The following is a 26,947-nucleotide window of genomic DNA, read 5'->3' on the forward strand; positions in this document are numbered from 1 at the left end:
GCCACTTTTCCCCTAAACCCACCCAACTCCCCTGGCCCTCATCCAGGAGTGCAGCCTTACATGGCTGCTAGTCTCAAGTCAGTTTTCAAAGACACATCCAACCCCTAGTTCTCCTCAATCAATGTTAGATCCAGGTCACTAAAGTCTGGCTGGAAGAGTGTTCTTTTACTTGCTAAATTCCAGTTTAGTTGCCTTGCTGTTCGTACTGCTGATTCCTCTTCTTCCTCCTCCTCCTCCTCTTCACTTTCACTAAGCACCTGGATGCAATTGCTGAGGGGACTGCATGGAGCTGAGGGTGCTTGTGGACTGCAGTCCAACAACCATGATGGATAGCCACTTTCTTCAGATCTGTCTAACTGACAGGCACCTCCTGTAAATGGTTTCTGTAATTAAAAAACAAAACAAAACATTAAACACCTTTCATCCTTTTGTTCTAATAAGAATTTATAACCATAACCATGTTCACGACTGCTTACGCTAAAACACTTTTAGTTGGAGCTTTCTTGCAGGCTCACTTAGGAGTGAAACAGACCACCCAAAAACGACAGATCAGGGCCACCCTGGAGCCACTCGCCTCAGAGCCATGAGAATGGCACACGCGCGGCCCCAATCCAGCCCACTGCTACTGTTTCAAAGCAGCTTATGAAAAGGAGCGATTTGTTTACCGTGGCTTTTCTGGGTTGGGACAACTTGGTGGCATGCATCATGTGGCTGACATGCCCCCAGGCCTCCTGGAAGTGGGCTTTTTCCACCTGTTTCAGGCCTTACTTTTCGTCTGAGGAAAATATCAACAATAGGTTCTTAAGCTAGGAAGAACCACTTTTGTCTGTGGAAAGGAGCAGACTTGCATAATCACAATAAAGATCTGAATTTTCAAAACCTGCTTAATTAGACCTAAGATGCCAAACATGGGTTGGTAACCTGCTGGAAGGCTATTCTAGGAAAGCCTTCCTGAATCACTTCTAGTTTTATGTAACCTGTTTACAGTGCCACCTACCTTTCCTTATCATGCCATTAGCTAAGACAGCTGTAATCAGATCCCACTGACAGTAACATTTCTGTATGGTTTGCATGATACTTTAGTAAAGATTACACTATGTTTCTAGTCCTATTTGTTTGGCTCCACACAGAAGAAGAAAAGCACTAAGCAGACAAGCAATGTTATCTCTGGAATGGGTGCCTAACCATTTCCACCCTAATTCCAGTGTGGATCATGGAAGCTTGAAATGCCTACTGGATCTTCCAGCAGTCATCACAAATTTTGTTCCAAGTGAGAATCCTACAGTATGTACAGTAGTAGTAGTTTCTGATATAAACTGGGAATATATGTGCACAAACCCCTGAAGCAGGATCTATGTCATTTCTACGTCCTGTGCAGTAGCTGGCCCAATGTTTCTAACAAATAATTATTAAATTGTATTCTGCAAGGGTCGTACACAGAAATCAACATGACTCCCAACATTCTTCTTCAGTGTATCTTGAATATTTTCCACAGGAAAATATTGCTGATACTAGTTAATGACAGTAGATAAGAAAATAAGTCTTTTGACAGGCAGACAGTTCCTTTGCTTTACATCAGCTACCAATAGTTTTTGTCTCCCACCACATTCAATTATTCTCATTTGTTATCACCTTAAAAAGGAGAGGTTTTGGCTTCAGACACATGAGCAAAGTTGATGAATCAGATGGGGATAGCATCTGCTCCCTTCCCTACCTGATTCATCTTGTAGAAATCAAGTGAGGGCCTGTGCCACCTCACATCTTCATCATGGCGCCGCTTAAGACCACATTTCCTGGTGTCCAAATCACAAGGCTGTGAGCGGCTGCGAGGGAGGCTATGCTGGTGGCGGAGCAGCTCTGGTGTGGAGGTGGTAGAGCTTTGTGGAGAGGGCAAAAATCTGACTGGCGATAGGGAGAAACGTCGCTGCAGAGGATACGGCTGCAAAGTCTCTCCGGTCTCCCATGGTACACTTGCTGGCGATTCTCGGGATAGGGCCAAACTGAAGAAAGGTGGACTCCTCCCACCACTAGCACCATCTTGAACACCCTGATGAGAGGCACTGGGGGTGGGGTTGAAGCAAAGTCTGTTGGCTCCCTGGACCACGTTCTGGGGCTGCACTGCCAAAGTGTCCCCTCCACTGTTGTCCCGGCGTTTGATATGCGTCCACACTTTGGACCCCAGGGGCCTCCAGACAGCTTGCCACCGGGAGAGGTCTTCGGGCACTGAAAGGGAGCGGCAGTGTCTTTTGGTGGGAGGCACAGAAGCCTTTTCTGAAACTAGTGAACTGGTGGCCAGGGTTTGAGATGCAAGTCTGTTTTGGGGGCTGTCGTCTGGGCTGCAGTGGGGCAAAGGAAGGCTCAAGCTGGAGTGTTGGTAAAGACTTGTGTTGTCCTGAAGATGGATCTTTGGACAGGGAGTCAGGTCCCTCCATGAAGCTCCCTCTGAAAGAAATATCATAAGATAGATAATTTAAGACAAGACATCTAATCATTACACAAATTGACATCCCAGAAGGACACTTTATCATATCCTGTGATATATGAGTAATCAACACTCTTACCTACTTTTTCATTAAACAGCACCATGTTGGGAGTGTCTTTACCTCACAATATCAAAATAATTCCAGTACTTTCTATAATTGCATGTAGAACGATATCAAACAACAATAACCCCTTCCATACAGTGGGTCTATCTAGTCCATTAGTCCAGATGCTGTCCCAATTTTTTTATCCTAACCCTGTGTAACTGTGATCCATTAATCTGCATTTTGCATCATTCTCATGTAATGTATAAATCACAAAGATAAGAGATGAGGGTTGTCCTTCACATTAACACTTCCCCTTTTTTCTCCTTGAACCTCTAATTTTATGATAAGAATATACTAGTTCTTCCCAACATGTATAGAATTCTGCACTGAAGAAACGTATCTTACCATCCTAGAATGCATCTATGGATCACAGAAGAGGACTAAACCTAGTGGGGACATGCACATTTTGTTTTACAAATACATCCTAGTTATAGCTAAGGAAATCTATCAGGAGCACGGAGATTAAGACAGTATCATTTTTCTAAGTTTTTCTTCCATGGGAAGAAATGAGCAGTGGGAACAACTGACTGAATAACTAAGGACACACATTCAATAAAGTCTATTGAAAACTAAAGAACTGTTGGAGGATTAACACTTCCTGCTTCCTTCAAGTGTTTCCACGTTTGATACCACTTTACATTTAGCACTGCTTTTCAGGCTCCCCCTCCCCAATATTCTAAACATGCCTAATGTATCTGCTGGAAGATGTATTTCTCTATGACCAACACACTGTAAGATCTTCCAGCCACTCCTTCTCCCAACTATGGCTTCAGAAGGGTAATTCAAAAGGCAGGTCAGTGCTTCAACAATGCTGTTCTTCTGAGAAAACTTTTAATTCAATTTAAGATTTCTTTGTCCAACACTCTGATTAGCTGCAGAAACAACCAGAGCTGCTGGTGATGATCATCAAATTAGTGTACCATCAAGCCAAAATACACGTAGACCTGAAATAAATCTAAAGAAGAAACTCTGAATTCCCTTCAGAAGCAGTCTATACTCACTAGCTGCACAAGAGAACATTCCAAAAAATGGCAAAATTAATATGTATATTTCTTCCAAAAACATACTGAAAAATAAGATGTGGTATGAGACTGGTGAATGGAAATAAGAGGACCAGTGCGAAAGCTAGAACCAAACATGCCACATTAACAAAGAGAAAGGAGGAGAAACACAAGACCATGCCTTCAGACAAGACAGTAGGGAGTAATTTCATTTTCCTGTAAACTCTCAAGTCAAATACGCCAGGAGTCAAGCCATATTATGCTGTGATAGCAGAAACAAGAAGTCCTGCAGAACTTTAAGGACTAGTGAATTTATAGGGTCAGCAAACTAATGTGTGCAATGTATTCCTTTAGTTTTTAAATGTATTTGTGTACATACGTGTCTACATCAAGGGTAGGTAAAAGGCAGCCCTCCAGATGTAATTGGACAGCAACTCCCATCAACCCTAGTTAACGTAGCAAACGTAGTGAAGAATACTGGAAACTGAAGTCCAACAGCTTCCAGGGACTGCACTTCGCCCATCCCTTATCTACATGTATGGTTGCATACACACAAAGCCCTTCACTGACCACTTTACACATATGATGAAATAACTAGTTCATGCCATAACACATCTGTTAGTAAACGGTGGCACATGAAAGCGTGCACATGCTTTTTGGATTCTCTGTTGGTGCAATATAATGCAGACAGAAAAATCATTCAACTCAGGTTATCCAGGTCAAACTATGGACAGCCATAAGAAACAGAAATTATTTGAACACTTTACAGCCAAATGGACTGTGCTTTGGTAATAAGCCACTCTGGGAACTTGTTTCAAAACAGGATAAAAATATGTAATACAAGGATAAACAAATTGATGCTTCCCAATACATGATTTAGATTAAACAAGCACCCACTGTCCTCATACCTCCACTACTCCATGCATCTATTAAATGAAAAAGTATTAAAACAAAAAGCCTTTTTAAACATTCTAATTCTAACCCTTCCAAGCATAGAGGAGTCATCATCAAGTTGCTGTACAACATACAGCTCTAACTAAAGTGACCAGAATGGTTGCAGGAATGTCTCACTCAAGGAAAGAACATGTTTCTTTTCCTTTTGTACAAAAATGTGTCTTAAAAGAGTACTGCCAATGACAATGTTACTGTACAATGTGTGTGTAAAATCTATTCTATTCAAAGCTTGGTATGATGAACACTTAGACTCTTTTTATTAAGAGTTGCTAAGGATTCCAGCAACACAGTTTGACAGTTTAAAGTTATGTGACACATAGCTGAGATTATGTTCTAATATTCTATTTGAGCCAATAGAATCAAGAAAAAACAGTGCCATTGAAGAAGGAAGCTACCAATTTTAAATTTAAGGTTACAAGACTTCTCTTGTTCACCTGGCACCTGCTTCCATGCATAATCAAGCACATCCATAGATCAACTGATAAAAGTTAATTCCTAGTCACAGTGGTATTCCACCAATACAACTCTCCTTGCTACAGCACCATATTTATTAAGAGCTACTATTTATTCTAAAGTGTTTACACGACAGTACATCAAAAGATGGAGTCAGTTGTGTATGTAACATGTTAATAAAGACATCACCCTGTGTAAACATTGCAGTCCCAAACTGCCTTGGATAAAATAGTTAGTGGTCAGTAAAGAAATTGATTTAAAAAACAACAGCAGAACATTAGGAGGACTTCTTTTAACACTAAATATAGCAACATTTCTTCCATTCTTTTCAAATAATGGCTTTGCTCCCCTTGTCACAACAACAATGAGATTTATTTTGCTTAAAACATCCACTCTCATTTATTGAGATATCCTTTCTGTCTTTAATTCTGGCAAATCCATGTTATTAAAACATACCAAAGGCTGCCATTATATTTACATCAAGTTTTCATTTAAAAGTGGAGATGTTATCACAAAATACATGGCTTCCAGAAGGAGACCTGGGAAGTAGACTAATCTTATTAGCAGCGAACTGCACACAGAGTACATCACAGATAAAAAGAAAGATGTGAGAGAAATGGATGTAGGCACAAAAGGTGGAAGTCCAGCCAGATGCTCTTACCAGGCGCTATCTGGAAGGGGCTGCCACAGCTGGCCACATCAGCATGATCAGGCAAAGGCTAGGGAGGGAAACACAAGGAGTCACCACATCACAGCAATCAGCATCTCATAAGCGCCTCTGGCTCTGTAATTCCCACCATGTGGCCTATCAGATGCGATATTCTATCAATACTCAGATATTATGCCCAATTGGAATTTCCCCATTCCTACAACATTCTCACCCACCCATGCACCACTCACTGCCAAACAATTGAGCTCTACTCATAGGACAACCTTCCAGAATTTCTTTTAATGTGATGTTAAAACCACAGTTGGGAAAAGGGAGCTTAATTAAATAGAGCCTCTGATTTATTCTAGCTTGCCTAGTTGCTCTTTCCACTGTGCTGTCCTCAGATTCATCCACAAGCCATTATCAATGGAGGCTCTACAGTTCTTTATGCCTTCCCCTTAGTGCCATCTCTGTACTAGATCTAATATTAGGAGCCTAAGGATGTTTTACTCCCATCAGAAGAGTGTGAAAAGGCAGACCAAGAAATTAAAACTCTTGTTTATGGCCACAAAGCCAAGATAAATTTGTATTGACACCCTCTGTACTCATTTGCCTTTGGTGACAAGAGGCTCCTGGAGTAAGGGCCATGTTTTTCATTATCTATATGCCAGCTCTCTTAATATACTGAAGGACAGCAAGACCTTAGATATAATAAGCCACACCAAGACCCATCTCTATTATCTAAAGTGGTGAACTGATGTTTAATCTCCTCCAAACCCTCTGTTTGACAATAACAAACAAGACACATAGAACTAAAATCTCAAGGGCACAGAAAAAGTTGGCTCATTTTTGCCATCTTTACCACCACCCCATTTCTATGTTTTGTTTCCAATAATGCAGACAGAGCAACATGTCTCTGTCTATTTATCCAGGGATTTAAAATTTACAGGATTAAAGGGGACTCCCTTTCCACTCCACATAACTGGCTCTCTGTTATAGAGCTTCATCTGCTCAAACAACATTATGCTCTTGATTGTACCTTCCCTGCAAAAGCTTCATTAGGCCACATCCCATTCTTGGAAGTCTACACCTCAGTGTTCAAACTTCTGTATGGAAAAGATGAGTTCTGTTCCTGGCTGCACCTGCAGTGACTTTGTGCTGTTTTAACTTATTAATTTCCAGACACGTTCACCATGGACTCCAGACCTAAAAAGAATCAAGGAAGCACATGCTTCATATTTCACTGCAACACTGCCCTTTTAACTTAAATTTTTGACACAGGAGCACATTGATTTTCCAAGTCAAGCCACCTCTCCTTGGGTTATAGAAACTGTTTGTAGAGAGACTCTTTTGTATAGCTCACTCTAAGTCTATTTAAAAAAGATATGGAGAAAGTACAGATCCAGAAATGCTTTACACTTAATATAGGACCAGGGTGTTTAGGAAATAAGGCAGATCAGACACAGGCACACAAGCAAGGGAGCAGTGGGAAAACTGGAAAATTGCAGACAGATTTCCCTTCTGAAGGGGGCATCAAAATCATCAAACAAGCAGCATGGTATTATAACAAAGTAAAGAATCTGGAATTTGGAGGCAATAGTTGAGACATTGAAGCCTTCTACTGCAGCTTGTCCATTTCAACTGTGCTATAAAGCTTGAATAACATACTATAAAGTAAGGCTACTACTGGCACTTCAATTCCTCCTCTCCTATATCCCCACACACTTTCATCCTTTTTTCATCAATACCTGTAGAGAAAAGAAAACTTAATTTGAACTCAGTCATAAAATAGCAAAAGATCCTTTGAATTCTGATGTCAATACAAACTTGACATAGAATTCTGAGCCATAGACGTGTTAGTCTGGAATATCAATATGCAAAGCAATCTTGTAGCACCTTTGAGACTAACTGTGTGAACCCACACCCACAAGTTTGCATTTCTATGGCTATTCATACAGTCTGATTATAAAGGTCCTTCCTGCATCTGAGGAAGCAGACCAAGTCTACAAAAGCTTACACTACAACTTATTTTGCATCGTTAGTCTCAATGGTGCTATAAGATCCCTTTCCATGCAAACTTGGGATGTATCTGTAATGAAATTGTAGGAGTCATTTCAGATCACATTTGTCCCTGACCTGTCCATATTGCCACAGAAGCAACCTAAATCATAGAATCATAGAGTTGGAAGAGACCACTAGGGCCATCCAGTCCAACCCCCTGCCATGCAGGAAATCCAAATCAAAGCATCCCTGACAGATAGCCAATTTGTAAAGATACTTCTGTTCCCTGTTCTTTAGTGACCGAGGGGCTCTGAACAAGTATCAGTTTGATAGACTATGGCTATAGAGAAACGGTGAAATGCCTAGGCAATCTTTGAGAACGATTTTGAAAAAAGGAACAATGATAGGGCTTTCCAAGTATTAGTGAGTAGGGGTTGGTAGGGTGAGCTCTTCATTTAGCAAAGATCCTTAATATAGATTTAGATTACTTCTTGATTTCTAAATCATTATCTTTCATTGTTTTGTACATCCCAATGTGTAGGAGGAATTTCCCAAACTTGTCCAATAATTAGAACAAAGCTGTAAATTAAGAAAATCACCCATGTGGTTTCTTACTCATCTGCAGGAAGCAGGAACAGTCCTCATGGTAGTAACCAAGGTGCAAATGCTCCATCCCTCCCAATCTCTTGTCCTTTTGTGTCCTGTTATTCACATTCTAAGCCTATATGCTGAGACTGTCTTACTTCCAAACTTTCTAAGCTGTTCTAGAGGCCATTTTGGCTGAAGTGTAGGTTAAGCACTCCTCATTTCTTAAAATGAAGGGCTACTGGCACCAACTATGAAAGTGTGACATGCATGTGCCACTGCCATAGCGCAGCTCTTTGCTAAACAGATTGCCTTGCTATGGAGACTAGACACATGGGGCTCTTGCTTATGTAAATTCAACATCATTTATACAGATAGGAATAGGCAGTAGTGGAGAAACAGGCAACAGCAACTATCAGAAGGGTGGAGTAAGAATAACAGCAGGAGGTGAGCAACCTCCCCTTGAATAATTATTTACAAGGCTGAAGTAAATGTATGCACATTTTTCTAATTTTTCTAATTATTCCAATCACGAAGTCTGGATTTTCTGGTAGCAGAACAGGTTAAGCCTAGTTGGTGCCTCAGGCTGAACACCTGCTAATATCATAGGCTGCTTATGTGATACAAGTAAATCAAGAATTGATTTTTACTTATCATCTGAAGCTTTTCTCCTGCAAATACCATAGTCTCACACACTTTCTGTCATCAGATATCAACACCACTTTCTGAAGTGCTATCTCTTTACTAAATTCAGATGGCTTCCTCCACTACTGCAAAGTAAGAATTGATTGTGTTGGAATCAGTGAAAAGGCATCTAGTTCAAAACTTTGTTTTTCACTAGTGGCCAGATAGAAGGTGCAAAGATTTTCATAAGCAGGATATGATGGCAATATAATTCCTCTATAGGTCCTTGGCATTTACTAGTCTGAAATGTCATCTGTAAAAAATTCAGTTCTGAATGTTGTTACTGTTAACCCACTATAAGACTGTCCATTTATTATAATAAACATTATTGTGTGGAAATAAGTTCCATATGTTTATAATTCAAAGACATAGCCATGTTTATCTGGAAAATCAGTGTACAAAAGGATCTAGTAGTACTTTTGAGACTAACTGAAAGAAAGAACCTGGTAGCATAAGCTTTTGTAGACTTAAGCCTACTTCCTCAGATGCATACGTTAATAAGCTCTGGCATGATCATCATGGCCACTGATCAGTACTTGCCCATGATAATCACAATTGAATTTTTATTTGTATCTATGTTTAGCTATTCCTTCTAAAGCACATGAAGAATCTATAGAAGTGACTGGTACTTAGGCACAAAATACAACACATGAAGTACAGAGTATTGGCTTTACCTAGGCAGAAAACACAATACATGAAGCACAGAGTGTTGGCTTTACAATGCATCCTCTCTCCTCCTGCAGAACCTATTATGCTTCTGGAATCCAAAATACTCTTTTGGCCCACACAAAGAGCTTGCACTAACCCTGTGGTTTGTTAGTTGTTTTTTAAACACATATTTCTTAACAGCAAACCTCATAATACATCATAATTTTTTTTTCAAACCTCCCCTCAGTTTATCATATGTAGCTAGCAGCATTGTCCCAGTCTTTCCATGCTATTGTTAATTAAATAAAAAAAAATCTCAAAATAAAAGCAAAATATACTTCTACTGCTAGCTTGACAGGCAAAGCAAAGCAAAGCAAATCTTACCAGGCTGATGTTGAAGGATGTGCATTTCAATTCCTCTAGACTCTGTTCCTGTAGCTGCTCAGTTATCAGAGGGATCATGGCTTCTTATGAAGGCCAGGTACCAGAACTTTTGATTCCAGCTCCTGCCACCCTTCTGTCTCACTCAGCAAATCCAGCTGTGTTCAAACATGATCATCATCAGCTACTGTATCTGCTAAATTGTTGTCTTCATCACAGACTAGCCATATTCCATGTCATATTCAAGGCCCCTGTAAGACATAAGACAATAATAATATATGGTATGTCATACACTCTATCTGTTCTCTCCAGATGGACTCCTTAAAAACTGGAAATATATAGTGCTTTCTTTCATTCATTACAACATGCAGGGAATAGGCAAAGTTCTTTCATTTATTCCTTCATATACTGTACCTAAAACTCCAAAGTTGCTTGCATGTATTAGGGTGAGGCAGATGTGAGTTAAACCAACTTCAGCTGGTAGCATTTTCCAGCCTTCACATCCACATTCTTTTCTCCATGCTATAAAACCCAAGGCCCCTTTTACAAACTGATCTGAATTACTACCAACTCACATAGCATTTTAAAATGCTACATCCCAAGAGCAATCAAGCAGTATACAGGCCTGCTCCTCAATATATTCTTATAAATACATTGTAAGGTACATTATGTAAGAGATGAGGAAAATTTTGCCCTCCAGATGTTGCCGACTACAATTCTCTAGTCAGCATAGCCAATGCTAAAAGGCAATGGAAGTTGCAGTCCAACATGTGGAGGCCCAGATGTTCTCCATCTCTAGATTAATAGTTAATGACTGGCCCACAGTGAGCAGGTGGGTTTCTTGGCTTGAAGATATGAACACAGGCCTCTGTCACTGATGCCTCCTATCTATTACACAGGCCTTATCTGACTTTTTTCTGCATCTTTATTACAGCATACATGTATTGCCCAAATCCCAAGTATGCTAGGTATCATGTCTGCAGTGGAAAACTAAGAATGAGGATGCCAACCTCAGTTTTTGCCTTCTGGATCCTTGAGTAACTTGAGACCTGTTGCTCCTTGCCGTATTCTTCACATTATCTACAAATACATGAAGATTTCAATCTGAGTTTTTAAAACACAGCAAAAGATACAATGCTCCAAAATAAGAAAACAAAACATAATACAGATTGAGCCTCCCTTATTCAATAAATTTGGGACCAGAAGTGTTTTGGATTTCAGATTTGGGGGGCTGGAGTGGGGGTTGGAATACCTGTATTTGCATATATGTACATAATGAGATCTTGGAGATGGGACTCAAGTCTAAACACAAAGTTCATTCATGTTCCATATACACTTTATACACATAGCTGCAGGTAATTTTATGCAGTATGTTTAATAAATTTGTGTAAGAAATGAAGTTTGTGTACACTGAACCATCAGAAAAGCAAAGGCGTTACTATCTCAGACACCGATGAAAGAAGTTTTGGTTTTTGGAATATTTCGGATTTCAGATAAGAGAGATTCAACGTGTATTGTAAGCAAAACCAGTTCCATAACCCATTTATCAGCACTATTTAACTCACCTTACCTAGTATCATAACATCACCCCAAAATCAATACAACAGAATCCACAAGGCCAGCTATGAACTATACTGTTATTTGCTTTCTGACATCTTTATTCCACCTTGACATTATTCTCTTGGTGTGAATAAGCAGTCCATCATATTGGACTGTGCTAAGTTCAGCATTCTGGCATGATGTATTCCCAAGATAAATTACTTACTAGAAATTAATGTGTTGCCTTTAACATCCCTAATTTTGTACACGTTAGCAAGAATGTCTCCCATGCTATTTTACAAGGGACTGTCAAACACTATCATACTGTGTTTTAATGCCAATAAGAGTAACTTTAAAGCTGGTCTAAAGATTAAACAAAAGACAAAGTAAAGATACCCAATTTATGGTGCTCCTTTCTAGTTTAAAAAAAAAAGCAAAATGGTATACAGATTTACTTAAACAGTATTTTCAGTACCTCTCCATTGACGCCCCCTTGTCATGGGGAAGAGGCTTGCGTACCCTAATGAAATTGTGAACTATGCTGTCGGTGGTATAATAGCCACCAGTAGGGCCTCCCATGCCAGACAGGTCACAACCGAAGGGTCTGACTAAGAGCGCCAAAGGGCAGAATGGGCTCTCTAGCCTTATGGCAACCATCCTAGAAGGAAAACTCTAATCCCAAACCCGGGCAGATGGTGCTTATCTAACCCTGTAAGGTCAACCATCTAAGAGAAGGAAACTCTAATCAAACCTACGACCCGAGGACCTTGCTGCCACCGTCCATGCTTGTCAAGGCCTCAGCAGACGAACCTCTGGTTTAAAGGGTGAGGCCAGTTCTGTCAAGTCAGATATGGCGACGCTCTCTCGGAGCCCTTTTTAATAACTAATGATGTGAAACAAGGTTGTGTTCTCGCTCCAACTCTATTTACAATCTTCTTCAGCATGATGCTCCAAAGGGCTATGGAAGAAGACAGCATTTATATACGCTACCGTACTGATGGTAGCCTGTTTAACTTAAGCCATCTGAGGGCTCGCACTAAGACTCTAAACTATCTAGTCCATGAGCTGCTTTTTGCTGACGATGCTGCCCTCGTTGTCCATACAGAAGCAGCTCTGCAGCGCCTAACATCTTGTCTTGCTACAGCTGCAGAGCTCTTTGGGCTAGAAGTCAGTCTAAAGAAAACGGAAGTTCTCTAACAGCCGGCAACTCAGGAAGAACACTACCATCCCCGCATCACTGTAGGCATATCTGTTCTTAAGTCTGTTCAGCAGTTCACCTACCTGGGAAGCATAATCTCCTCAGACGCCAAGATTGATAAAGAGATCGATCACAGACTAACAAAGGCATATAGTGCATTCAGAAGGCTTCACAAAAGAGTCTGGAGTAACAAACACTTGAGGCAAAGCATAAAAATCAGTGTGTATAGAGCCATTGTATTGTCTATTCTCCTTTATGGGTCTGAAACATGGGTCACCTATCGCCAACACCTACGACTCCTTGAACGCTTTCATCAGCGCTGTTTACGCACAATTCTAAATATGCACTGGACTGATTATGTGACAAATGTTGCTGTCCTTAAGCAAGCAGGGATCACAAGCATTGAGGCCATGCTATTGAGGACGCAGCTGTGCTGGGCAGAACACGTTTCTAGGATGAAAGACCATCGCCTCCCAAAAATAGTATTCTACGGTGAACTCGCCATGGGTCAGCATAACAGGGGCGCTCCAAAGAAGAGATACAAGGTCTCCCTGAAACAACATCTCAGGCTCGGCCAAATTGATCACCAACAATGGTCTACCTTGGCCTCGCACCGGAATGCATGGAGAGGCACTATTCACGATGCTGCAGCCTTTTTTTTGAAAGCTCACGCTGAACGAGTCTCGAAGAGAAACAACAACGCAGAAAGAACCACAACCTGGAAACATCACCCAAGGAGACATTCTGTTGTGCTTTCTGCAACCGGACTTGTTTATCTCGGATTGGCCTTTTTAATCATCAACGCGCTTGTAGGAAGCGCGGGATGAGTCCTTCCTGAATCTTCATTCACAAAGAAAAGCCAGAGAGACTTTCAGTACACAAACAATGTAATCCTATGCCTATTTACCTGGGAGTAAGCCCCAGTGAACCTTTCAGCTGAAATGCACTGAACTGTGATTATCAGTTTTTACAGTGAAATCTTAGACATGTCTTCTCAAAACTAAATCCCTAAGATTCAATAGGGGTTACAGTCAACACACACAGTACAGATACAAAGATAATTTTTTGCTTTTTCCAAACAGTAGCAGAACTGGCCCTAAATCCACCAGATAAAGAGGAATCACCAACACATGTGAAAATAGTTTAGCTTGCTTTCCACAATAAATCCTTCTGAAGTCACACATTACACGTGGGAGTACTGTACTATATACAGGGAGTTGAGAAGTCCAGCTATAGGGCAAGAGCTACTGTGGGTTAGGCTCCAATTTGAAGTAAAAGATGTTGAAATATTCCAGTGATGGACAACAGTGGAAGGTTCCACAGACAGTTTTATATATCAAACAAAGGGGAGAAAAGGCATTCATTAAGAAACAGCAGTCAGCTTTGCATCATTTACCCACATTCATTTTTTTTATTCTTCTCTTTTCCCCTCTTCCCTCAGTGTCTTAGTTTGTAAACTTAAGAACAGATACTTTTAAAAAATCTCATATGTACAAATTACAGTGGACCCTTGTTATAAGCTGGGGTTTGGTTCTAAGATCCCCTGTGGACAAGAAAATCCGTGGATGCTCAAGTCCCCTTAAATATAATGACATAGCAAAATGGTGTCCCTTATAAAAAATGGAAAATCAAGGTTTGATATTTCAAATTTATACTTTTTTTGAACATTTTCAAACCGTGGATGCTTGAATTTGTGTATAAAAAATCTCGGTATAAGAAGGGCCAACTGTAAAACATACTAGAAGTGTCATATAAATAAGACAATTTAGTTGTCCTATTTCTTTTTAATTATTTGACCTTATACACCTTTATGCATGTATTCATAAATAAACACAAAGCATTTCCAGGCATTGTGTGATTGTTTTTCTGATTGTTAGCTCATATTTGACTTGATATTTGATGTTTTTAACTCGTTGCCTGCTTATTTTATCTAATTCTATCTTGTATTATTATCTATTGTTTTATATGTATTTTGTTACTATCCTGTAGAATGTACACCTTTGGCAGGTTTCATTTTTATTGATTTTACTGATTGTATGTACAGCGCTGTGTAAATCTACAGTGCTATATACAGTATAATACTGTAATAACTACTTTTTCTAAATTCCAATTGCCAACCTAAAATGGCAGCAACCCTATGTGCACTTATTAGGGAGCAACTCCCATTGAAATCACTGAGACTTAATGCTAAATTAAGATATGCAGGATTGAAGTACATGTGCAAGACATGTTTACTTACATCACTCCAACTTTTAGATATTTTATCTGCAATTAATCTTTCCTTTAGAATCATAGAGTTGGAAGAGACTGCAAGGGCCATCCAGTCCAACCCCCTGCCATGCAGGAAATCTAAATCAAAGCATCCTCCACAGATGACCATCCAGCCTCTGTTTAAAGACCTCCAAAGGAGGAGACTCCACTACACTCTGAGGGAGTTTGTTCCACTATCAAACAGCCCTGACTGTCAGGAAGTTCCTCCTAATGTTGAGGTGGAATCTCTTTTCCTGGAGCTTGCATCCATTGCTCTGGGTCCTGTTCTCTGGAGCAGAAGAAAACAAGCTTGCTCCCTCCTCAATATGACATCCCTTCAAACGTTTAAACAGGGCTATCATCATATCACCTCTTAACCTTCTCTTCTCCAGGCTAAACATCCCCAGCTCCCTAAGTCGTTCCTCATAGGGCATGGTTTCCAGACCCTTCACCATTTTGGTCGCCCTCCTTTGGACACATGGCTCCAGTTTCTCAATGTCCTTTTAAAATTGTGGTGCCCAGAACTGGACACAATATTCCAGGTGGGGTCTGACCAAAGCAGAATATTACTTCTCTTGATCTAGACAGTAATAGTGCCACTGTATTCTGCTTTGGCCAGGCCCCATCTGGAATACTGTGTCCAATCTCTTCCAACTCTATGATCCTAAAGGAAAGATTAATTGCAGATAAAATTGCTAAAAGTTGGAGTGATATAAGTAAACTTTAGCATAGACTGTTATGTCTAAGGCTCCTCCTGGACTAAATGCTCCCTGAACTCTGGTATAAACAACTTCTGCTACCAGCAATTTTACACTGAAAGTCTTAATCCCGATTAATTTATCATCTGATAGCTGCAAATACTGTACTAGATTTGCATCTGAAAGACAGAAGTTCAAACCCCTGCTCAGACATGAAGCCTACTGGGTGGCCTTGGATAAGGTAGTATCTCTCCACAACAACCTCACTCACAAAACTACCCTGACAATAAAAAATGAAATAAAAGGTGTACAATAAACTGTCCAGAGCCCCAAGGAAGGAGTGGGGCTGAAATTTGGCAAGGATCATTAGCACCGAATCTTGTGCGACATGTCAAACACGTTGTGGTTACTCTCCACTATGAAAAAAAGTTATTTCTATCCATCCATTCCTGCTTTTCAGACCATTAGGTACCTAAAGAGCAACCAAAAGATGAAAAGTAAAAAGCCTGTTTATGGCATTCATGTTTAGTTTGTGAATGGTGAAACAGTGCACAGGCCTAAAGACGGTACTTTCAGAATGTACTATTATTTATTTATTCATTTATACTATTTTATACCTATTTTGAAATTATTGTTTGCCACACTTTCAGTCCCATAACAGGAAAAAATGTTTGTGTGTGTGTTGGGGGGGAGGGGGCTACAAATTGAATGAATGAATGAATGAATGACTGTTTCTAGACTTGGCATCTTCCTTCTCTCCTCTTTGTTTGAACAGCTTCAAGGCCTGCTTTTTAGTAAGCCACTTTCCATTCACATACAGACAAGCAACCCGGTTTGGCCCTGCTTTGACTCTTTGTCTGGCTCTTCGCTGTGGAATTCTGGGAGCTGGAGTTTGTTGTCTATTACTGCCTAGATGAAGTGAACAACAAACTCCAGCTCCCAGAATTCCATAGCCTTGAGCCACAGAAAGAGTCAAAGCGACAATCACCCAGGCTTTCCTCCTCCTCCTCCCCACCACCCACATTCCCACACAGACACCCTCCCCAGCCCCTCTCCTCTCCCCTCAGCCACGCCGGCCCAGTGGGCCCCCAGAGCCTCCCCTGGAAAGGCCTCCAACGCCGCTGCAGCCTCCTCTCTGGCAAACAAGAGCAGATGCCTATGGAGGCCACAGACATAACACACCTCACAAAGGCAAGGCAAGCTGGGCCCAGACCCCAGGATAATAACATCAAACACTGTATATAACACCCCTCCACACACACACACACACACAAGCACACACGCGCAAATACACACACACAAAACCCATATTATTTATATATATCCACACACACACACACTCATATTCATACATACCACACACCTATATACATAATATACGCATCTAACAGATACATATATATACACACACAGACACACACCGGAGACATATACACATTTTTAAACACACTCTCTCTCCTACACCCCCCATATATATATATATATATATATATATACATACACACACCACACACGCGTATGTACACCCCCTATATATATATATGTGTGTGTATGTGTAGCCATGATGCACCCATGGATCCACTCCCACCTCGACCCAATACTGGCCCCGTTTCCCCTCCATGGCCCCCGTTCCCTGGGACCCACCGGGGCAGCTGGAGGCAGCGTGGGCCGAGGCGTCTGGCTCCTCCTCGCGGGGCCGCAGCCAGAGCAGTGGGCGCCCCCTCCACTAAAGAGCCCCGGGGCGGACCATGTGCGGAGGGGGTCTTTCTCCTGCGCCCCCAGCCCTCCGCCCGCTTCTCCCTCCCCCGCAGCCGGGCCAGGAGTGGAGCGACCCGCTGGGCCAGCCCACTGCCCTCCCTGAAGGGGGAGCTCCGATACCTCAGGCCCTTCCCGCAGGGGCCAGGGTGGGCCCAGGGCCTCCGCAGAGGTCCAAGAGAGAGGGCGACAGCGCCGGAGAGGGGCTTCCTCGGGTTCTGGCCCCAGCACTCGCCTCTCCTTCTTCAGCCCCCCTTCAGCATGGATCCTACCTTGCAGCAAAGCATGATGGGGCCTGTAGTCTTACGGAGGCTGAGGGAGAATGGCATTTCCTCGCCTCTGGCCCGGTTTCTTCTCCCAGAGCCGGTCTCTGGCGCCTCTGCAGAGCGGTTAGATTAGAGCCGGCCGCCTCAACTGTCAAATTTAGTCGAATGTCTTTGAGGGGTTTTGCTAAAAGTATCCAAATCATGCCACTGAGCATGTCAAGAGTGCTTTATTTCCTCTCCCCCATGCATCTCAACCCCTGTTACCAAGCCTCTGCCCATCTAGGACCAGACTTTGGGGTCTCTTTTGAGTCCTAGCTCATTCTTTCCTAAGGCGAACAGTGTTCATGGACCTGCCGGTGTGGCCTAGTGGTTTGAGTGTTGGCCCACAACTCTGGAGACCAGGGCCTGATTCCCAGCTCAGCCATGGAACCCCCCTGGGTGGCCTTGGGCAAGTCACTCTCTCTCAGCCTCCTCAGGGGATGGCCTTGGCAAGCCTCCTCTGGACAAATCCTGCCAGGAAAACCCATGATGCCTTAGAGCAGCCCTTCTCAACCTGTGGGTCCTGACCCCTTTGGGGGTCAAAGAACGCTTCCACAGGGGTCACCTAAGACCATAAGAATACACATATTTTTATTTACAGTTATGAAGTAGCAACGAAAATAATGTTATGGTTAGGGTCACAACATGAGGAACTGTGTTAAAGGGTCACAGCATTGGGAAGGTTGAGAACCACTGCCTTAGAGTCACCTTAAGTCATTAAGGACCTGAAGACACACACGAAACTCGCTTGGCAATTATTCACAACTAAAGATTAATGATCTGCAACTGTTGGATAAATGTAAATAAACTTAACTTGTCCCCTCCACAGAAAGTGGCACCTAGGCTAAGAGTAGCCACACCAGAGGTGCCTTATTATATCCTTAAGGCATGATTGCAACAGCTAAACCACACTTCACAGTGATATGACTAAACTGCAATTCATCCTCCAACTGCTCTAATTTTTCCATGCTCCAGGCAAGTAGCTGTCTGGGGCACACACACAGGGTAGCTTTGTATCCATGAAATTAAAAGGTACCAAAACTTTCATCCCACAGCCCCCCTAAACTTATAGCAATAGCATTTACATTTCTTAATCGTGAACTCAGCACTCTCTCAGCAGTTTCTAAGCAGTTTACAATCTGTAAGCCAATTGCTCCCAGTTATGAATTCTGCATCGGGTATAGAGATTTTTGAGTGTTTTAAAACTTAGTGTTTGTGTCAAGCAAATCTGAACTACACAAAGTCAATGTAGGGCCTAGCAATGTGTTGATGTTCAGGCCCTTCTCTGCTAGGAAATGTGACAAGTGTTTCTTCAACTAGGTTGAGAAGCTACAGGAAAAGAGATTCCACCTGAACATTAGGAGGAACTTCCTGACAGTAAGGGCTGTTCGACAATGGAATGCACTCCCTCGGAGGGTGATAGAGTCTCCTTCCTTGGAGGTCTTTAAACAGAGGCTGGATGGCCATCTGTCAGGGATGCTTTGATTTGGATTTCCTGCATGGCAGGGGGTTGGACTGGATGGCCCTAGTGGTCTCTTCCAACTCTATGATTCTTTCAACTAAGTGGATGAGGCAGAGGTAACAGCATGTGTTTTGTGCAAAAGGAGACTGCTTAAGGCAAACAAGTCACAAATACAGAAATGTTATTAATCCATTGCAAAATTATGGATATCATAATCAGCTGAGGGACACAAGTAGGTCACACGGGTGAAAGGCTTGACGATATCTCAGGGTTTCCCCTTTAAGACACTGTAGCTTCTAGAGCATTAGCTGTTTTGAGGTCCCAGGAGAGGAAATTGGCAGCCAGGAGCAAATGGACAACCTTCCATGTATTCCAGGAAATTTTCCCCATTGAAGGGAACATTTTGAGGCAGCCAAGGAGAAAAGGGGCCAGAAGGTGACAATTCAGCAAACTAAGAGAACAAACAAAGCATAAAAGCAGTAAGTCTGAATAAGTGATCTAGTAACTACCCACAGAAAAAGTCATTTCCCCAGTCCTCTGTAATAGTGATGCTATGTTTGGAATTTAATGTCCCATGGAGATCTAGGGCTCCACACCTCAACACATCACCATGAATATTTTGTGAGTTTGATAATGTACACCAAAACATCCTAGTTATTTAAGTGTTTCCAAATGATGCCACAATTACTGTTTAAGTCTCAATACCTGTCCTTCCAAGGTTTCTTTACATGTGTTTTCCAGATTCCTTTGAGCGCCAAAGCATTCGTTTGAGGAATGAGATGGGGGATTCAGTTTGGTCACCAGCTCCTGCCTTGCAAACAAAGAATGGCTTCATTCACATTAAGCCAGGCATCAATAGTAATAAATGCCTTAGACCAGTGGTTCCCAAACTTTGGTCCTTCAGGTGTGTTAGACTTCAACTCCCAGAATTCTAGATTGCTGGCCAAGGTGGTTCGGTCTTCCAGGAGTTGAAATCCAAAACATCTGGAGGAGCAAAGTTTGGGAAACATTGCCTTAGGCTTAGATTATAGGGCAGGGTTGGGCAACCGGTGACAGCTAACCTAAATTCAAAAGGTCTCAACAAGTAGTTCAGATGTCTGGCCAAAGTGATCTGCTCCCAATCCAATGGCTTACTGGCGAGGGAGAGAGAAGGCGAAAAAGGAAAAGGGGGCAATTTGTTCACTTTTGAGTCCACTTTCAACTGGCCCTGAAAGATTACCTCTAAAGAAATGTAACCATTGTCAGGGGGACAGAAAAGGTGGTTTGCCCACTCTGACCAAAAATAAAAGCAAGAAAAGCTCTTTCCTTACCCAACACCTGTCTTGGAAAAGAGGTGTAGGGCTTTCCCCCTTTTAGTGATCATATCCAGATCGTAAAGACTGAACACTTCTTACCGCAAACTCCTACAAGTTGCCAAAGGCGACAATGGAAATAAGTGAAGATCATTTATATTTTCCTCACCTGAATGGCACACCTGTAATTTTGTCCTCCTTTCCCTTTACATATGATCACTACACCTTGGGTATTTACAGAACGTAGTACAAAATACTCCCATCTCTGATGGGCGCAAGAACCATTTGCTATCACTGAGGAACAGGACAGCTCTGTTGACAATTAACTCTGTCTCCATGGTGATAAAGAATACCAGGGAGAGTGCATATATAGACTAGGCCTGCAGTTCCTGAATAGTGTGTGAGGATTACTTTATAAATGGGTCACCAGGCTGCCAGCAATGAATTCTGCACTATACAAGAAGTTCTTCCTAAAATGGCCCTGACATGAAATATAATAAGCCTGTCAATTGATAAATCCCATTGGCAAGTCAAATGTTTGGGTGGGGAAAGTGTACTTGTTATGTGGCTGTATGAACCTTATTTTCATTTCAGACTACTCTGCTCAAAATCAGAAAGAACCCAGAAGAACTAACAAGTACTTCCCTCTCAAGTCCAGGTGGATCCCAGCCATGAAGTGCCCGTCGCCACAGCTTGATCTGCATGTCCCATGAGCGGCGACTATACTTCTTATATTTATTTGGAGTGCGTGGATGAACACCTGCCTGCCGAACAGCCCTGGAATGAAGCATGAAAGCTGATCAGGCCATGCCAAGGCCTCCTAAGGCAGAAACACAGCAGAGACTGATAGATATCTTCCACAGCTTCCTCAAGATACAACACAGAAATGAATGTACTAAATGTCAAGACCTTGTGGTAGGAAAAGGTGATAGACACCATCACATTTTGGAAAGAAGAGCTGCAGATTTCAGACTTCCGTTATGCAGAGATAAACATTTGGAGGTAAGCAACAAAGACTGCTTACTTGGGAACCTGCTGGACAAAGCACTGGTATCCAATGGTGTTTTTCCCATAGTCTATTTGCTTCTGCCTCCTTTGCAAAACAGATTCATCTGTCTCCACATCAGACCTGCAGAGGACCAAGATGCAAAGCTAGAAATGGAAATAATCAATGCTCTTGGTAAAGTATAACAGCAGTTTTAATAATACTCACCTGGATCTTGAGCTGGATTCCCTTTGCTTCCAACCTGTACTTGGACCCACACCCACACTCACCATCTTTACTCCAAGAGAGAAGGTCTGGGTTGAAGGTCTGTTCCAAGAAAATTATGTTTTGATTACTGATTGTGAAAAAAAGGTTAAAGCCAACTTATTACAAACCTCAGTCGAGTAGTCAGTATTTTAAAGTTATCCTTAATCCAAAGAACTTTTTAAGTACGGTAAATGAAATAAGGCATGTCTTTTAATAATTTCTGAAATCTAGATTTTAGTTTGTGAAAGTTACTTTTTAACTACAGCTCCCAGAATCCCCATCCACCATAGCTCATAGTCATGCTGGCTGGGCAATGCTTGACAGTAACTTTTCCAATCTTATGATCTATAAGACGCTCACACATGGTACACTGTTATGACAAGTTTCTGAATTCACAATTAGCATTTCTTCATCAGAACTGAGGCATTGAGATCCATTAATTCTTTTAGCAGCAAAAGCTCTCTCTAAGGACTAACAGATGAAACTCCACAGCAAGGCAAACATTGTATCCATATCAAGATCAGAACCTGCTGTTTTAGATTCCATGGAAACAGCCTATCAACTGAAATAAAATTTTATCTCTTTACAACTGAAATCAGTACAAAGATCCTGTGGAGTTTACTTATACAGAGACATAATGCAGTACAAATAAGGGGCATTGTTCCATTTTATATCACATTGGAAGTGCACCAAGCTAGCCTGTTTTAATTGCTTGATTACTCCCATGTCTCTTCAGGTCAAACTAAGAGTACGTATCAAATATTTTAGTGGTTATAATAGACAGATCACCTAACGCTAGTAATTCTACTCTACAGAGCACCTTGGTCATTACAAGAATCCAAGAACCTTTTGTTTCCCCACAATCAACCAACGATCTTTAACAACTACTAAGTCCCTGACCAATCTTTTGGTGAGTTTCCTGACAGCAAACATGGATAACCTTCAGGTCTCATGCATCAGGTTGTGCATTATTTTTTTCCCTAGCACAATAGACTATGCAAAGTGCTACAGAGGCAGAGAAAGGGGAAAAAATAGATTAATAATGCTGGTTTATCTGCATCTTGAGATCACACTTCATCATGAAGCATACCCTCTGATTTAGTTCTAATCTGTTCTGCTGCAGTATGATAAAGTTTCTCATACCCTCTTTGAGTATTTCCTGTTGTGTGCCTTGACTGATTGCAACCCTAGGGCAAAACCTATCATGGGATTTTCTTGGCAGAATTAGTTCGAAGGGGGTTTGCTCTTGTTTTACTCTGAGGCTGAGAGATAGTGACTTGCCCAAAATCACCCAGTGGGTTTCCATGGCCCTGCAGGGATCTGAACCCTGGTCTCCCAGTGTCCTAGTCCAGCACTCAAACCACAACACCAGTAATCTATGGCACAGTAAGAGGTCATATTGTGAAGTCAAAGGCTTTAATGGCCAGCATCCATAGTTTCTTGTGGTTTTTGGGGCTATGGGGCCATGTTCTAGAAGAGTTTATTCCTGATGTTTCGCCAGCATCTGTGTCTGGCCTTTTCAGAGAATGCTCCATAGCCTGAAAACCCACAAGAAACTATGAGGTCATATTTAAACAATTTCCCCTATCTAATAAACAGAGAAGTTTGGAGAAGACCTGCCTGTAGGAAAAATATGCCATTGCAGCAGTGTAGTACTGTACATCTGTTTTCCTCTGAGATGCATTCTTGTCGTCAACCTATAGTTGGCCCTCCACATTTGCAGCTTTAACTTTTGCAGCTTTGATTATTAACTGAAATTATTAATTATTATGATGTTCTCTATGAATCTCTAGGTCCCTCAGCATGAAACTGCTGAATGTTTACCACAGAGCCACATGGGAGTACCTAGAGATTCCTAGAGTAGTGTTCTCTCAGGTAAAAAAAATAGTTTTTATTTGCATTTCCCCCACTTTCATGAGAGTCCTGCACCCCTAAACCCAGCGAATGTGGAGGTCCCTCCTGTATTTAAAAAAAATCTATTTCTAGATGCACTTCTTAGCCCCTTAGGCTTCTAGCCATCCTCTGTAGAGGAAACATACTTCTATGTAGTTCTTTGCCCATGTAAAAGAATGCCTCCTATTAACATATACGGAGGAATTTGATAAAAGCTTATGTTGAAATGAAAATAAGAACTTCTCATAAAACACTAAAAGGATCATCACATCTAGATAAGATACAGTCAGCCCTCCATATCTATGGATTTTTTAATCCACAGATTCAAACATCCATGGCTTGAAAATATTTTTAAAATATATAAATTCCAAAAAGCAAACCTTGATTTTACCATTTTATATAAGGGACATCATTTTGCTGTACCACTGTATTTAATGGGATTTGAGCATCCACGGATGGTCCTGAAGCCAAACTCTAGGAAATACCAAGGGCCCACTGTATATATTTTCCCCACATCTCATCTGTATTTTCAGTTACCCAGTTACTTTCACCTATAAAATCAATGGAAGATGTGCTTTTTTTTTTTGAGGATTGCAAATGTTTGATTTAATTTCTCACAGGGCTATACAGTTTCATTGCCACACATGTGCAAATGCACTCCAAAAATCTTCAGTAACCTCAGTAAAATAGATTAGATAAAAACTATGGTCCGTAGCTGTTAGAAGAAATATAAGCAGCTCCCAGATTTATAGCCAGTTCATGAGGCATTTTTCTTACCGGTACTTTGTTTTTCACTAATTCAGTGGTCACAAGTTGTCACCAAAAGGAAGGTCCTCAGTGTGGTAACAGGCATAGTTTATGTCCATAAATGGTAGAAAGTACCAGCAAGCTGAGAAAGTCTTAAATAAATAAAGTCTTCTCAACAGCTTCGAGAACATTCACTGTTTTATTCTCTATTCTGTATCTCTTGTCTGTTGCATGTTCTTCATTTTATAGCATGCAGTCCAGGAAGTTTTTCATAACCTTTACTTGGCACTGACTATTGTCCAGAACACACTTCTACTTAATTCAAGATTAACTCTATTATTTCTTTCACGCAGCTCTAAATTCTGAAACGTTACCTAAAGGCATTTACTATTAGCTGATATCACTAGCTGAAGCTTTCTTCAAAATTTCCAGAAACTGTGCTATAGGGGTATTGACAGCTGAGCACCATGTTGAAAAAGGCTGTTTATACACTGAACCAGATCTGTCTAAATATCCTAAAGATGCCAGATCTTGGAAGGTGAGCCCAGGTTAGTATTTGAATGGGAGACTGCCAAAGAATACCAGGTGCTGTACGCAATGTTTCAGAAGCAGGAAGTGGCAAAACCACCTCTGAGTATTCCTTGTCTAAGAAAAGCCTTGAAATTAATGCGGTCACCATAAATCAACAGCCAACGTAAAAGGCACATACTGAACCAAAGCTAAGGAGGTGGCTTTTGCTGATGTTTGGAAAACTATAGTTTTTTGTGGGTTTTTTGAGCTATGTGACCATGTTCTAGAAGATTTTATTCCTGATGTTTGGGAATAAACTCTTCTAGCACATGGCCACATAGCCCAAAAAGCCCACAAAAAACCATGGATGCTGGCCATGAAAGCCTTTGACTTCATGTTTGGAAAACTCTTCCTCATTTGTAGTATCCTGCTCTATTCATGGACTTCTTTCATCCTACAGTTTTTTTGACCTACTTGCCTCTTTCAAACACAGGTGACATAACAGCAGACAGTGGTCCATGACTGAGGTGCACATTGAGCCACAGGCCTAAAGGTTAGAAAGTTATTTTATGAACAGATAAAAGACCAGCACTGATTATCCAAGTAGCTTCCTGCAGTTGAGTAACAGATCTTTGCTGTATAGTCAATGAAAACAATATTTAAAAGGCTACTTCCAGACATTACTCCTCACTCACTGGTTCTACATCATTCCTAACTAGGAAAATGGCTTCACAGCCAGCAACACCCTTACAGTATGAAATGATGGTTTTGAGAAAAGCAGAACTAGACTCAGTGCCAATGTGCCTTTCCACAGGGCAGCCTCTGCTTCAAAGTAGATGCTGAAACCATAATTGGAGGAAAAGAGATCATTCTCAAAGGATCATGGGGTTTTCTTTGGCAAGATTTGCTCAGAGGAGGTTAGCCATTGCCTTTCCCTGAGGCTGAGAGAGTGTGATTTGCCCAGGCTCACCTAATGGGCGTGCCTCACAAAACTACAAATCCCAGGATTCTGTAGGATGGAACCGTAGCAGCTAATAGTAGTGTCAAACCGGATTATCTCTGCAGTGCGGATGCACCCAAAAAGATGGCTGCAACAGCGTCCTGCAACGAGGGCTGCATCTGCACTGCAGAAATAATCCTTTAACTCTCATGGCTCCGTGCTATGGAATTCTGGGAATGGTAGTTGGTTGTGGCACCAGAGCGGACGGAGCACAGCCAACTACCGTTCTCAGAATCCCATAGCACGGAGCCATGGCAGTTAAAAAGAGATGTCAAACCGGATTATTTCTGCCGTGCGGACGCAGCCTAGGAAACCAATGCCTTAATATTGTGAGTCTCTGCGGGAGGAAAAGGGAAGGAAGGTCTGCAGTGCTGCCTTCCCCTTCGGCCAGTCTAGAGCTGCTGGGCGGCCCCTGCAAGGGCTGTTACCTGCTGGCCATGGGAGCCCAGCCGTCCGCCCCCAAACCTCCAGAATGCATCGACTGCAGCAGAGACAGCAAAGCGGCTCCAGCGAGTTTAAATCTCCCTCCAGCAGAAAGGGTGGGCGGGGCTTGGGAGGCACCTCTGTCCAATCGAAAGAGCGGAGACTGATCTCTGTCCAGTGATTGGCTGGATGAAGGAACATCACAAAGGAGGGGCGGGAATCTCCTCAATCACCGTCGACAATAACAAACACGGTAAGCAGGCGGAGGGGGGGGCAGCCTCGTCCAATCAACTGTTCCTCTCCCTTTGTGACGTCACTGCTTATATTGGCCAATGAGAAAGCTGTTGAAGGGACCGGCGGGGCGCTCCTTCTTCCGGACCTGGATGATTGGCCGGCGTTGAGGGAGGGCGGGGCTTAGGAGCGGCTGCTGGACCGAAGGCGGCAGGTTTGAGGTCCCGGAATTCGATTTATCTATTGCTGCGTCCGCACTGGAGAAATAACCCGGTTTGGCGCCGCTTTAACTCTTTGTCTGGCTCAAGACTATAGAATTCTGGGAGTTGGAGTTTGTTTTTTGTGGGTTTTTTGGGCTCTGTTCTAGAAGAGTTTACAGTATTCCTGATGTTTTGCTGGCGTCTGTGGCTGGCATCTTCTGAGAATGCTGACATGGAAGAGAGTGGGG

At 42.0% G+C, this 26,947-nt stretch overlaps 2 protein-coding genes across 23 annotated transcripts in view; one reads left to right on the plus strand and one right to left on the minus strand.

Annotated features, from left to right (window-relative positions):
• On the minus strand, window positions 1-26,371 carry FAM53C (family with sequence similarity 53 member C). 8 transcript variants are annotated; one of them, XM_042451450.1, is made up of 10 exons: window positions 26,274-26,371; window positions 21,657-21,755; window positions 21,468-21,572; window positions 20,613-21,220; window positions 19,857-19,962; window positions 10,955-11,024; window positions 9,948-10,195; window positions 5,658-5,715; window positions 1,715-2,442; window positions 1-383 (listed from the first exon to the last, which is right to left on the minus strand). In XM_042451450.1, the coding sequence occupies exons 7-10, from the start codon at window positions 10,023-10,025 to the stop codon at window positions 105-107; spliced, it is 1,143 nt and encodes a 380-aa protein (XP_042307384.1). In that variant the 5' UTR covers window positions 10,026-10,195; window positions 10,955-11,024; window positions 19,857-19,962; window positions 20,613-21,220; window positions 21,468-21,572; window positions 21,657-21,755; window positions 26,274-26,371; the 3' UTR covers window positions 1-104. The 8 variants fall into 8 exon arrangements, with proteins under 8 accessions (XP_042307384.1, XP_042307390.1, XP_042307391.1 ...); XM_042451456.1 differs by adding an exon at window positions 6,685-6,851 and having other exon boundaries at window positions 19,857-21,220; XM_042451457.1 differs by lacking the exon at window positions 5,658-5,715 and having other exon boundaries at window positions 19,857-21,220.
• CDC25C (cell division cycle 25C) overlaps window positions 22,429-26,947 on the plus strand; it is a 33,409-nt gene continuing 28,890 nt past the window's right edge. For 10 of the 15 annotated variants that reach the window (XR_006102125.1, XM_042451440.1, XM_042451441.1 and 7 more), the window contains exon 1: window positions 26,683-26,772. The gene's annotated coding sequence lies outside the window, so the exon portion shown is untranslated. Of the gene's footprint in view, window positions 22,606-25,338; window positions 25,399-26,471; window positions 26,522-26,676; window positions 26,773-26,928; window position 26,947 lie in introns of those variants that run through there. The other 5 variants (XM_042451435.1, XM_042451437.1, XM_042451436.1 and 2 more) reach the window with 5 other exon arrangements.

This window comes from Sceloporus undulatus, chromosome 2, assembly GCF_019175285.1.
Source record: "Sceloporus undulatus isolate JIND9_A2432 ecotype Alabama chromosome 2, SceUnd_v1.1, whole genome shotgun sequence".
Taxonomy (NCBI): Eukaryota; Metazoa; Chordata; class Lepidosauria; order Squamata; family Phrynosomatidae; genus Sceloporus; species Sceloporus undulatus.